Below are 13,089 nucleotides of genomic sequence, written 5' to 3'. Positions count from 1 at the left end.
GAAACTTCACTCCGAGTAATGGTCTTTTTTTTACTGCGAATCACGTGAATATAATTATACTAGCAGCACCCGGCCAGCGTTGCCTGGCGAACGTGGCATGCGGGTAAAGCAAGTACATGAACAGCACACGTGCTCAGCACGTGGTGGTGGCTACACGATTCGCACGCTTCGCGTGCTCAGTGCTTCTGTGGCTGCTTCCGCTAGCTACACGATTCGCACGCTTCGCGTGCTCAGTGCTTTTGCGGCCGCTAGCTACACTGTTCGCACGCTTCGCGTGCTCAGGGCAGCGCTGCTCCGCAGGATGGCCTGAGCGTAACACACAGACACACGTCACAGGTGCCTCTTCTTTATAAGTACCGTATTTTTCCGGTTGTAAGTCGACCTTTTACGACTTAAAATAGAAGGAGAAAGGGTGGGGGTCGACTTACAACCGGGATTCGACTTATAACCGGGAACTATCAGAATCTTACAAAAAAATGACCTGCACTGCATGCACGAGTGCACTATGTGTACACATTTTTCCAGTTTATTGGTCTTTTGAAGGATTGGGATGTTATAACCTCAATTAAGGAATGTTTACATGATTTGTTGATGTGTTAATAGCAGGAAGTGGTTAATAGTGCTTCTTTGGGTGAAAACTTTAAAACGCAGAATTGAGACCTCCGGATACGGGGGTCGACCTATAACCGGGGTCGACTTACAACCGGTAAAATACGGTAAAGATTCCACCAGATTTATGGGCTTGGCCCGAAAAATTCGTGGAATATGAATTGATATGATTCGCAGTGCAGAGACCATTATTGGAGTGTTGGACTGAAGACCTTTAGCCTAGGACTGTTAAGACTTCCTAAATATATTAATTGAAAACATGGAACACAGCGAGGCACAAGTTATGCATTAGAATCCACCAACAACAATGTAGACCAGATTTCGAACAGTCAGACATGCACGATTTGGCACAAAAGGATTACTCAGTACTGAGACATTCCACGGCATGACAGTGAGCTGGAGCACTGGATTTGAGTTTAGCTGTTGGATAACCCACCCGTCAGATGACTGACCGCTGGATAAGCGATATTCAACTGTACTATTTTCTCTCGGTGGTTGTGTTTATTCTGTCCCCGCAGAATAACACGGACAAAATCCTAAAATTATGCGCATAATTATGTGGGCGAAAATAGGCCGTTATGCGGCAAATATGCGGGATTATGCAACAAATATGCGGGGATTACCGGTATGCGGTGTAATGCGGTCGTTGTGCACGAGTTATCTGTCCTTGGTACAACTTTAGCGTACAGTTTCTTGCAAGTATAAGACTTTGTCCTACAAACTCATGGGTGGGTGCGACTTTGTTGTGCATTTTCAGCATCATGTACGATTTTCTTGTACATTCCCATGGATCACGCGGGTTTTATGCAACATTTCTCGAAAACGCGGAAAATTGCTCGTTCGCGGAATCGCGGTATCCTGTGCTGACAGTTTATTGACGAGTTTTCTTGCCCTTATGCAGCAGTAAGTCTGTCAGAACTGGCGCTTGGCCCCTCTCTGTCTGTCTGTCTGTCTGTCTGTCTGTCTGTCTGTCTGTCTGTCTGACTGTCTGACTGTCTGCTTTTCTGTTTGTTCTCCCTAGGAACCTATGGCGCATGGCTATTACTATGCAGCTGGTCTCCTGGTCTCCACACTGCTGGTGGCACTGCTTCAAAGTCAGTTCTCCTTTAGAGTCAACAAGGTATTTCTTTCGGGGGGAAACAACTGTTCGGGTTTGCCTTGAAAGATGATGGATGTGGCGGTTCTACCGCCTCATGGTTTTCTTTCAGAGCCTGGCATTTAGCTAACTACGTGACATACTGCTAGTGGCAGGACAATTATGCCGCCCTTTCTGGTTGGTTTGTCCATAGCTGGGTTAAGCTATGTACCCAGCACTGTCTCCTTGTTATTGAACCCTGCATGCACTCCCACGTACGGAGCAACACGCGATTCTTCTACTGTTGAAGTCATTACCACTTTTTTAAAATACTGATTGACAGGAAATTATTACTGCTAGTCTGGCTTTGGAAAATTTATTTTTCATTGCTATCAGGTTCGGCCTCATTTCCACTGTGCTGCGCTGATGAGTACACAAAGGACGAAACAGTTCTGTCCGCAGATTGATTATTACTAGTGTATATTTTCAGCACATGGTGTATAACAAGGTGCAGAATATTGAATGCAAAGAAGTGAGGGTGGTGCATCAACCATAGGAGGCGACTGATGTGCATCGGTCACGTTGCTTGCAGCTATCTTGTGTGGCTCGTCATGGTTAGTTGCCGTTACTGGTGGAGTACATCTCCATAGTTTTGGTTGTCCTGTTTTAAAATACTGGCTGTGTGTGTGTGTGTGTGCGTGTGTGTGTGTGTGCGTGTGTGTGTGTGTGTGTGTGTGTGTGTGTGCGTGTGTGTGTGTGTGCGTGCGCATGTGCGTGCGCATGTGTGTGTGTGTGTGTGCACGTGCGCGCGCGCGCGCGTGTGTGTGTGTGTGTGTGTGTGTGTGCACGTGCGTGTGTGTGTGCACGTGCGTGTGTGTGTGTGTGTGTGTGCACAGGTAATGGTGGCAATGAGAGCAGCACTAGTAACGGCAGTCTATCGCAAGGCGCTGGCCGTTGATTCGGTGAATCTCGGCGTGTTTACGACTGGCGAGATCGTCAACTTGATGAGTACGGATGGCGATCGTGTTGTGAACTTTGCCAACAGCTTCCACACCTTCTGGAGCTTGCCGTTTCAGGTTGCAGTCGCACTCTATCTACTGCATCAACAAGTGAGAATTTGAGGACAAAAGTGCCTCTGGGTATATTAACTTAGAGCGAATGGGTTATCTTTTCATTTCTGTTTTTGTCATGGTGGGTTCGTTGTGCCTCTTTGACTGCCAGACAGGTAGCAGCATTGTTGGAGGGTCAAAGCGTTCTTGACCTATTCTCTTTGCTTGCAGCCCTTACTTTTTCAGACTCCGAGCACGTGTGATTGTATTGTATTGTAGCATGGAGCTTTGTCAGGGATACTGTTGTTCCACTGTGGATGATGCATACCTTTTCCACGGGCACCGGCATTGTTGGACGGGTAATTCTTTCCCTTTTTGCAGCTCTGGGCCTTGAGTCTCGGCGCGGTCATTAGGGAGGTTCCGGAGTACGATTTTTTGTGCCAAAATCCGTAGAGGCTCTACGGATTTTTTATACGTCGTTTTCGAGCAGTGAAATGTTCCGGAGTACGGAACTTATGTGTTTGCCGTCATTGCCTAGGTTACGATCGCAAACACGTCACATTCCCGCGCTATGCCGTTATACTTTAAAAATTTGTACCGAAATCAAAACTTCCCGCGAAAAATCGATGTTTCTCGTACCAAATTTGTACGCGAAAAATCTTTCTGCACCCGATGACGCAAAATCTCCATACGAAACATGGTTCGTATGAAAGCCAGTCCACACGGATTCTTCGTGCCGAAAAATCGTATGGAGCACCCCTGGAAAAAATCCGTAGCGCCCATACGGATTTTGGCACGGAAAATCGTACCCCGGAACCTCTCTTTTTGGTATTATTCCGTGGTGCTGTGTAGTTGGCAAACTCTGCGTTGGGGTTGCTTGCAGGTCATGTCCTCTTTTGTAATTTGTTGATGCTCCTGTTGTGAATCCGTTACGCAGGTAGGCCTTGCATTCCTGGCTGGCCTCGGCTTCAGCTTGGCTATGATACCGATCAATCGATTCCTGGCGAACAAGATTGGCTCGCTTAGCCAGGCTATGATGGAGAAGAAGGACGGCAGAGTGAAGGTATGGCACACAGTAGCCCACTGGCCATGGGATGCTTTGTCGTTATTTTCGCGGAACCCGCTAAGTTTCGCAGGTGTACTACTGGAGACCGTATGCATCTACATGTACATGTGTCACGTATTCAGTTCTGGCTAAACTGGACTCCCCCCCCCCCCCCCCCCCCCCCTGTCCTACTGATGTTCCTTCGAGACTTCCTTACGGTTGGCTGTGCATTGTCTCTCTATGTGTGCTCTCTCTCTCTCTCTAACTCTCTCTCTCTCTCTCTCTCTCTCTCTCTCTCTCTCTCTCTCTCTCTCTCTCTCTCTCTCTCTCTCTCTCTCTCTCCTCTCCCTGGCCCGGCAAGATACATATTGTCAGACTGGCAAATTCACCACACTTTTGTCTTCTACTTTGCAGGCTGACAATCTTCTGACTCTTGTAACTTGGAAGCTAGGTTGCTCAAGCTGTGCGCGTGTTTAGCTTGCTCTGTTCCTGTGCTGTTGGACCTTACTTGGTTGTTGTCTATCCTAGGTCATGGCTGAAATCTTACGTGGCATACGCGTTATCAAGTTCTACGCCTGGGAGGCTGTGTTTGGAGGAAAGGTGGAGAAGTTACGGTGAGCGAGGTGGGGCACATGAGGTATATTTGTTGTTGTTGTTGAAGTTTATTTTATTGTCTTGTGTAGTATGTACTACCCTGTTGTCGTGCAGGCTACTGTATACACTTCTGAGCAAGAACGGACAGTGTCACCTTGATTTTTTTGAAACTTTTGAACTTGACCCTGGTATAGATATACTCGCTGCATGTGTGTGCGCGCGCGTGTGTGCGTGTGTGTGTATGTGCGTGTCTGTCTGTCTGTCTGTCTGTGCGTGTCTGTCTATGTTCATGCTTGTATGCATGTATGTACTGTACACAGAGAAGAAGAGCTATCCAATCTGAAAGGACGCAAGTACCTGGACGCGCTGTGTGTGTACTTATGGGCGGCCACGCCTGTCATGATCTCACTGCTGACGTTTGGCACGTATGTTGCACTGGGACACAAGCTAACGGCAGCCAAGGTAGGTTAGTGCTGTCAGATGTTGTCTTTGCGCCTGTGCCGCTCTTTCTCTCTCTCTCTCGCTCACACTCTCACTCTCTCTCACACTCTCTCTCTCTTTTGTTTTGTCCTTTCGCTCATCTACCCACGTGCTTACCTCTTGTCATCCTCTTTGTTGATAAAGCTTTCAGAAAGCGTCTAATCTAATTCATGCCCTTTTTTCGTTTTTGTCTGATTGTTTTTGTCTTTGATCTGCTTGTTCAGGTGTTCACCAGTGTTGCTCTGTTCAACATGCTGATTACGCCACTGAACGCCTTTCCCTGGGTGCTGAACGGCCTGATGGAGTCCTGGGTGTCTGTTAAGCGCCTGCAGGCCTTCTTCACCTTACCGCAGGTGTGCTGGAGTCGCTATTATGTACAGGCCGGCGATGATGACGATGAGGCGGCGACGGCGAGTGAAGATGGTGGGTGTTGACGTGCCTGAGAACTACTTTAGATTGTGAATTGCGTATTGACAGTGTCACATTGCTTTCAACTTGAGACTAGTGTGACCACTACAACTAGGACCAGAGTGTGTCACTGGATAAGGAGACCACCTGTACACAGCGACCACGTTATGAACGTCCATTGAGTGGTCGCCTTAGACAGGCTTCACTGTATCTGGTTAGGAACTGCGTGCTTTATTTGGTTGTTGCCGATGCAGCTCTGCACCTCTCCCGTGCTGAGTTCTCCTGGTCGGCAAGCGAGCTGGCCTCCACTGCCAAGCGACGCTACTTGTCTGGCAATTCCAAGCCGGACGATGGTAACGAGGCGGCTGATGAGGAGAGCACTAATTCTGGATCTCGCTTTCATCTGGCTGGCATTGATTTCAAAGCATCCAAGGTATGTAGACCTGTACATGCACCCCAAGCATTAGTAGCCCCATACTATGTGAGACTTGTAATTTCGAGCTTTGCCAAATGCGTGTGGCGTCACAATGACGTAACGTTAGTACGTCTGGCTGAGCCAGGGTTAAGCTGCCTGTATCGTGTTTATTGGTTTGATTGAAATTTTTCTTGTTCACATCTTAGATCTACCACGTCCCCAAGTAATCACGTGACCTCAGCTGCAATGTGTGGCACCCTTTTAGTATCGTATCGAAATTTATGCATTTCAGCAATCCAGGCAGGTCTCTGCATAGTGCCTTGCTTGGCGATGTGAAGTGACTTGCTGCATGTTGATGTGTTGAATATCTTAGTGCAGGGCTGGGTGTTGATGCTAGAGCGACACACAATTCCCTGAGTATTGCCAAAGTCGCAACAACCTCTTCATCACATAGTTTTTTTTTGTTGCCATTTTCTCTACTCCATGCGCGCCATCCAGGGCCACTTGATTGGTGTTGCTGGTAGCGTTGGCTCCGGAAAGAGCTCTCTTCTGGCGGCCATTACGGCAGAAATGAGTCGTGCGGATGGACAGGTGAGTGCCACGTCAAGGGTATGATTTACACAATCATACTTGTTCAAGACCTTGTGCACGTACACAATCATACTCGTTCAAGACCTTGTGCACGTACACAATCATGATACGTGTTCCAGACCTTGTGCATGGTACACAGCCATACTTGTTCAAGACATGTACACAATCATACTTGTTCAAGACCTTGTGAATGTACGCAGTCATGGTATGTGTCCAAGACCTTGTGAATGTACATAATCATACTCGTTCAAGACCTTGTGCATATGCTAAAAGCCATTATGTCACATGACACACACTGATGGAGACTGATCGCAGGTGGATACTTCAGGCGAACCTGATCTCAGCAGTCGTTTAGTGGGCGCATAATACTAACTCTTTCTATGCCAGAGGTGAATGTTCCTGCCTTGCCTTTCGTTTGAGTCCCCAGGCAAACTACTAGTGCAGCGCGTCTGGGATATTGCAGTGTTGCTAATAAGTGACAGCCGCCAATCATCAATAACAGTGAGAAATAGTGCCCACTGTTCAGCACAGTATGCCCAGTACGCCAAGGTTGGCTATGGACATGTTGGAACTATGGGCACGGTTTACTTACCTGGTGGAGTTTTGTTATATCTGAGCATCATACTCACGGTCTTTGCATCGTACACTTCATTCACGCGATATCTCCTCCGGGAGCCGCACAGGGTTACAGCGGGTCGCATAACACCTACTTGTCTGATGATGTCTTTGTCACTTCGGTTGTTGTGCCCTCTGCTGTTTGTAATTGTTTGTGTGTTCCCTTCTCCTCCACTTGTTCTGTACTGTGCAGGTGTATAGCGGCTATTTGCAAGACGGCTTTGGCCTAGTTTCACAGGTCGGTTTACTAGTATTACTACTACTGTAGTTTCACGGATAATTGTCGGTGTACTTTTCGTTTCATTTATTTTGCTGCATCTCTATCATACTGGTACCTAAAATTTCAATAGCCAAACTTTTGAAACAAACACTGACACGCATAATCCAATAGGAACCTGCTTCTCTGTACCTAACATTTCTCTTCATTCTAACCTGGTCTTTTGACCTCATTTGTAAATTTTGAGCACCTGAAGTTTCTGTAATAGAGTAATATATTTTAAAATCCAGAAATATTTGCACACGGGAAATTTCGTTCCTTCAGCTTCCACTGCCTCTTTGTATACGTAACACATTCACACAGCGAGAATGAGACAACGCAGTATGAGTCACACTGTTATTCGTGAATACTGCACTTAATGCATGGGTCGTGTTCAAAGTCGGGTGTCGGGTTTGTACAGCCACTGTTGAAAATACATGACTGTGCTTGCTTGTCTTACTTGTTGCTCCTGCAGGAGACCTGGTTACAGCATGCCACAATCAGAGACAACATCTTGTTTGGAAAACCGATGAACCCAGTGAGGTACCAAGAGGTGCTCCACGCATGTGCCTTGCAGGAGGTCAGCATACATTTGTCACAATATGTGTGTGTGTGTGTGTCTCTCTCTCTCTCTCTCTCTCTCTCTCTCTCTCTCTCTCTCTCTCTCTCTCTCTCTCTCTCTCTCTCTCTCTCGCTCTCGCGCGCGCGCACACATGCGTGCTCGCTTGCCCCCGCCTCTCTCTCTCTCTCTCTCTCTCTCTTTCACCCCCCCCCCCCTCCCTCGTTCTCTCTCTCCATGATCAATCACCCTTGTCCCTTTTCACTGTGGAGTGATACACATCTGTGGTGGTTAATGATGGACGGCCAACTCGTAGCGAGAACATGGCTACATCATCAATGAGAGGAGTATCTTATCACGTAAGATCATCGTTTTCATGTACTGTCTATTCATCTTTGTGCTCTTCTAATGCACCTGGCACTGATCTATGACGTGTTCGTTCAGGATTTGGCAGTTTTGCCCGCTGGTGATCAAACGGAGGTCGGGGAGAACGGTGTGACGCTCAGTGGCGGTCAGAAGGCACGCATATCCCTGGCCCGCGCTGCGTATCAGGTATGGGACAGGTCTCATTGCAAGGGACGGCGTGTGCTCTTTGTCATGCACATTCTGGATGCAATTAAAAAAGCAACTCTAGTGCTTGTCTCGAGTGCTGTTCAGGCCATTGGAAGACACAATTGCCTGGACCTGACCGATATTGATTACTAGTACTCTGTGCCCTGTTATCGCACGTTCTGACTGCTTATTATCTTCTTACACTCGTGGATAGTTGCTTCATAACTCGTTCCCATGTGATTTCTTTCTTCTATAGTATGCTGTGATTCGACATTACCCTGTGCCTGAGCTCCGCTATGGTTGTTTCAGGTTGTTGTGTTTTGGGCATGCCCTGTGAACGTACAGGTATGCTGTCAGCTATGCGTGTGATGAGTGCTAAGCTACCTTGTCTCGTGGTGCATGTACAGTAGACTGTAGGACCGTGCTTCAGCGTACTGCTGTTACATGTGTGTTGAGGCATGCGTGCAGTTCGGGTGGGAAGACCTCCAAGGCCAGGCATCTGTGTCCAATGCGGGGGCTGATCAATTAGCTCTGGTTTTGACTGTTACAGTGTAGACTGTTGATAGTGATGAATGAAAGAAAAGAAGTATGGCTTTGCTTTGCTTACATCGTATGTATGTACATGTGCGTGCCTGCCTGTCTGCCTCTGTCTGTCTGTTTGTTTGTCTGTCTGTCTGTCTGCCGGCTGGTTGATCTGCTTGTCTGTTGTGTGCAGGACAAAGACATCTACTTGTTGGATGATCCGCTGGCGGCCGTGGATGTGCATGTGGCGCAACACCTGTTCCGCCGTTGCATTGCCGGCCTCATGTCCACAAAGACGAGGTGAGCAGTGACATGTGCAGCCAATATATGACTCAGAACAGTGTGCGGAAGAACCTAGACTACTGGTTATTGTGCTCTATACACGATGTGCAGAGCTTCAATTCTCATCTGGAGTCGACTTTCATTTGTACATGTACAGTGTATGTGTGCGTGTGCGTGTGTGTTTCTAAGAAGAAAAGACCTCCAATGCAGCCACTCACACATTGCAGAGTCTCAACATTTGCACTTATTTCACTCCGCGGTTTGGCCATGCCTGGGAATTAGGTGAAAGTAAAAATGCTTTGCAGGACTGTATTTTCCGAACTGTTTTGAGCCTCCCCCCCCCCCCCCCGCGAAAAGGTGACAGCTGTCTTCGATGCATACCTGTCGTTAGTAATTTATGTTGGTTTTTACTGCTTTTCTCAATGCGTTGTGCTGTGTTCCCTTTCCTTGCAGGATACTGTGCACGCATCATCTCCAGTTTCTTGCCTCCGCTGATCATGTGCTGGTAATGGAGGACGGCCGTATTGCTCGTCAGGGTTTGCCGGCTGACGTTCTGCCGAAAGAAGTGTTGTCCGGTCAGATCGGTCGCGACCTTGAAGCAGAATCGGGAAAAGAGGCCAATGAAGCAGCTGAAGATGACTCAGTGAGTTTGGTGTTGACAACGTTCCAGTGCTGCTGCTGCTGCTGCTCCTATTTCTCCAGTGATACTCAATCTCTGGACAGTTTGCTGTTTCGACATTGTTAGGTCTCGTCAGCGGAGCTCAGAGTTACTGGCCAAACCAATTGCAATTTTGTTTAATGAACAGCGAAGCTTTTTTATATAGCAGTGGTATATAGTTTCTGTTGGGAAGTGCACCCATGCCTCGTTTATCCGCCTACACTCATCACATACTTGTGTGATCACAATACGAGGAAGAAGATTGAGACGACTACAGCAGACAATGAGTGTTCACCGCCGGTTGGCTTTGCCGCTTTTGCGGCTGACTTTGTCTCTCCGCAAAGTGGCGCCAAAAACCTGCTGCTGACTTTGTCTCTCCGCAAAGTGGCGCCAAAAACCTGCTGCTGGGTTGCGGTGTGGCGAGACCTGAGGCTTACTTAGTACTACTGGACATTTTTTTTGCGATTTGTATAGAGGACAAAGCGCATTTGTTCAACTCTAAGAGTGGAGGACTGTGGAGGTGTACACGGCATGTGCGTTTGTCAGATTCCGTTTGCTGCCATGGTTTGGAGGGAGTTAACATTCTAGTGCGAGAGCAAATCTCTGTGGCGTACTCTGTAGTGCTTCCTTGCCTATTGATTCAGTGCTTCCTTGCCTATTAGCTCTAACTGCAGTGTTTGTGTGGCTGCATCTGCTCACTCTGTTGTTTGGTTTGTGCAGGGCTGCGATGCCGAGGCTGGTACGTAATTATGTTTGAAGCAATATTCTGGACTGTAGCATAGCAGGCTGAGTGTTGTGCTTTCCGCATTTCCGTAACAATTTAAATACTTTTTTGTTGGAGAGTTGCCCTGTATTTAGAGCTTGTCACACGGTACCCTTATTATCACTGCAAGTATGTGAATAGTTTTCTGGGCGATGACTAGCGTCTATGCACTCCACACTCAGGACATGAATGGCGAGTAAAAGGGTGAATGAACCGGGCAATTGTTGTTCCGCCGCATACGTTATACACTGGGTAGCATGCAACTGTTACTTGTACCTGCCTCGTTTGGTGCACTTTGCTCAAGACAACTACTGTACTCTCCTGTGTTGTTTAGTAGTGTCTAATGCTGGGTACAACACTAGACTGGCAACGAGGGAGAGGAGATGCCTTCGCTATGTTGAACTCTGTGAAACAGGAGGTCTCAAACACCTCTTGCCCTGATGTTCGGAATTGACTATGAGCCTTTTACCTTTACCATAGTGCTAGCATCTAGGTTCTCTCTCTTCCCACTGTGACTTGCTTTACAGATGTTCTTGTGGAGGAGGAACGTCGAGAGAAAGGCGTTGTGTCCACCAGCGTTTACAAGTCCTATTGGAAGGCTGTTGGAAATGTCCTTGCCCCGGCCGTTCTGCTGTCGCTGTTCCTTATGCAAGGTGAGACTATCCACTAGCGAATGGGAGGTTGGCATTCCTAGTTTGAATGGATGTCTTGAGGTTGGAAGAAATCAACATGATAATGTTAGGTGCTGTGCTGCTACTACCGAGGACATTCTTCCTCAGTGCACAGCAGTGTACAAGACTAGTTGCCATGATAGTGGGTCTCTTGCGTTGTGCTGAAGTGTGTTGAATATGCTCCAATGGGCGTTGGAACCAAGCACATGTCCAGTGGGTTTCGTTTCGTCTCAAACTCATTTCGTTGCGGACTGCGAACGGTCTATTGTTCCTTACATGTATTGCTTTTGTGTGTTCTCTTGGTGTGTTGTGTTGCGGTGTTATGATAGCATCGCTCAATTTGTCCGACTGGTGGCTCTCCTACTGGATATCACACACAACCACCCTGCATCCCAACAGCACGTCGTACAACTCCAGCGGTGCCTACACGAATCATTCTGTGGACGCGCCGCTCTCGCAGCCGTGCACGTACAGCGCGTGGCAGTTGTTCGCCCTGTTGCCCATGCCAGCCTGCCATGAGTACGGGGTGCCTGTTGTGTACACCGACGGCGTACTCGGCAATGCGTCCAGCAATGCATCCAACTCATCGTCGGATCTTCGCTTCTATCTGACCGTCTATGGCTGTCTCGGCGGCGCAAACACGGTGAGTGCAGATGTGCCTCTTTAAGTTATGTACGTTTTTACTTAGAAGTGCAGTTCTGACCAGAGAAATCCAGTCTCATGAATATAGTAGCGCCGTGTTTGACTGCACAGACCAGTGTGTGTAGTGCTAGGACTGCGTAGTGCCCAGCGCTATTTTATTCATAAGGTTGGATTTCTCTGGCCAGTACGAGTCGTACTGTGTCTGTAAGTACTGTGTCTGTAAGTCTGTATGCCTGCAGGCGGCAGGGACTCCACCCTGATTACTCTCTATCCTTGTGCACCTTGAACAAGGCAGTATTTTTGTTCTGCATTGTCGTGGGCATATAGCTCAGTGGTAGAGCATTCGACTGCAGATCGAGAGGTCCTTGGTTCAACTCCGAGTGTGCCCTGGCTTTGTTTTTTTTGTTTTTTGGTCTTTTGGTGCACAATGCACTGTTTTGATCCGGGAGCAGTGAAATAAAGTAAAGTGTGTTACTACTCTCTGTTGGTAGCATACAATCATCACAAACTGGAAGAATGTACAGCTTGGTTTGCAAAGTGTAAAGCCTGGTTTGCACTGCCTACTAAAGATAAACCCCGTGTCCAGAGAAGAGTGGTGCATGTACATGCACTTCTGTTCCTCCCTTTCACCTTTCAGCGCTTTCAGCCCCGTGTCCATGCATTGCATGCCACTTTTTCAGCTGTGGGAGCGCCCCAGCCGAGAATTGTCGAACATACCATGATGGATGGGGGTGCTGGTCCTGTACTTCTCACCCTACTCACATTTGACATCTCTGCAGTACGCCACTGTTCCTGTGGTTTCGCGTGAGCATCCCATTATCATGGGCGTTCATGCACACAGTGTGGAAGTGGTCGACGCGGCTGTTGGTTGCTGCACCACAGTTGTGTCACATACGTGTATGAATCTCCAGTTTTTGAGAAACTCCATCGTGGATAGTCATCGTTTCTTTCACTATCCTTGGATGTTGGCAGCTCATCTCTTTCTCTGCGTGATTTACTTCACAATGCCCACACATTGTGATCCGTATTTTTCTTGTGTCTATTGGCGTTGCTTCTGCCTGCAGATGTTCACGCTGCTGCGTGCTTTCCTCTTTGCGTACGGCGGCGTCTGCGCAGCACGTGTGCTACACGACCGCTTGCTGCGTAGCATTCTCCATGCTCCGGTGTCCTTCTTTGACGTAACCCCGGTGAGTGTGACGGTGCAAATTGTCAAGCTAACTCTACGTGGTGTGAGGGATCTGAGGTCATAATTTAGAGAAAATGTCCTTGACTTCAATGGCAGTGCTGGCGGTTACATCCTCTT

General features: G+C 47.9%; 1 protein-coding gene and 1 non-coding gene across 4 annotated transcripts in view; both read left to right on the top strand.

Moving 5' to 3' along the window:
- LOC135823154 (ATP-binding cassette sub-family C member 10-like) overlaps positions 1–13,089 on the top strand; it is a 54,812-nt gene that overhangs the window by 1,787 nt on the left and 39,936 nt on the right. For 2 of the 3 annotated variants that reach the window (XR_010554620.1, XM_065335994.1), the window contains exons 2-18: positions 1,631–1,729; positions 2,581–2,793; positions 3,671–3,796; positions 4,307–4,392; positions 4,693–4,834; positions 5,077–5,275; positions 5,515–5,693; positions 6,174–6,266; positions 7,075–7,119; positions 7,613–7,717; positions 8,141–8,248; positions 8,964–9,070; positions 9,506–9,695; positions 10,431–10,449; positions 11,001–11,126; positions 11,474–11,787; positions 12,851–12,973. Coding sequence is in view for 2 of the 3 variants with exons in the window: in XM_065335994.1 (XP_065192066.1) it covers positions 1,631–1,729; positions 2,581–2,793; positions 3,671–3,796; positions 4,307–4,392; positions 4,693–4,834; positions 5,077–5,275; positions 5,515–5,693; positions 6,174–6,266; positions 7,075–7,119; positions 7,613–7,717; positions 8,141–8,248; positions 8,964–9,070; positions 9,506–9,695; positions 10,431–10,449; positions 11,001–11,126; positions 11,474–11,787; positions 12,851–12,973 (2,274 nt within the window). In the remaining variant the exon portion in view is untranslated. The remainder of the gene's footprint in view (positions 1–1,630; positions 1,730–2,580; positions 2,794–3,670; positions 3,797–4,306; positions 4,393–4,692; positions 4,835–5,076; positions 5,276–5,514; positions 5,694–6,173; positions 6,267–7,074; positions 7,120–7,612; positions 7,718–8,140; positions 8,249–8,963; positions 9,071–9,505; positions 9,696–10,430; positions 10,450–11,000; positions 11,127–11,473; positions 11,788–12,850; positions 12,974–13,089) is intronic. The other variant, XM_065335995.1, reaches the window with a different exon arrangement.
- On the top strand, positions 12,104–12,175 carry Trnac-gca (transfer RNA cysteine (anticodon GCA)). The gene has a single exon. It is a non-coding gene; the product is annotated as a tRNA-Cys (tRNA).

This window comes from Sycon ciliatum, chromosome 8, assembly GCF_964019385.1.
Source record: "Sycon ciliatum chromosome 8, ocSycCili1.1, whole genome shotgun sequence".
Lineage (NCBI taxonomy): Eukaryota > Metazoa > Porifera > Calcarea > Leucosolenida > Sycettidae > Sycon > Sycon ciliatum.
Note: the sequence above shows the minus strand (reverse complement) of the source record. Positions and strands in the feature narration are given on the sequence as shown.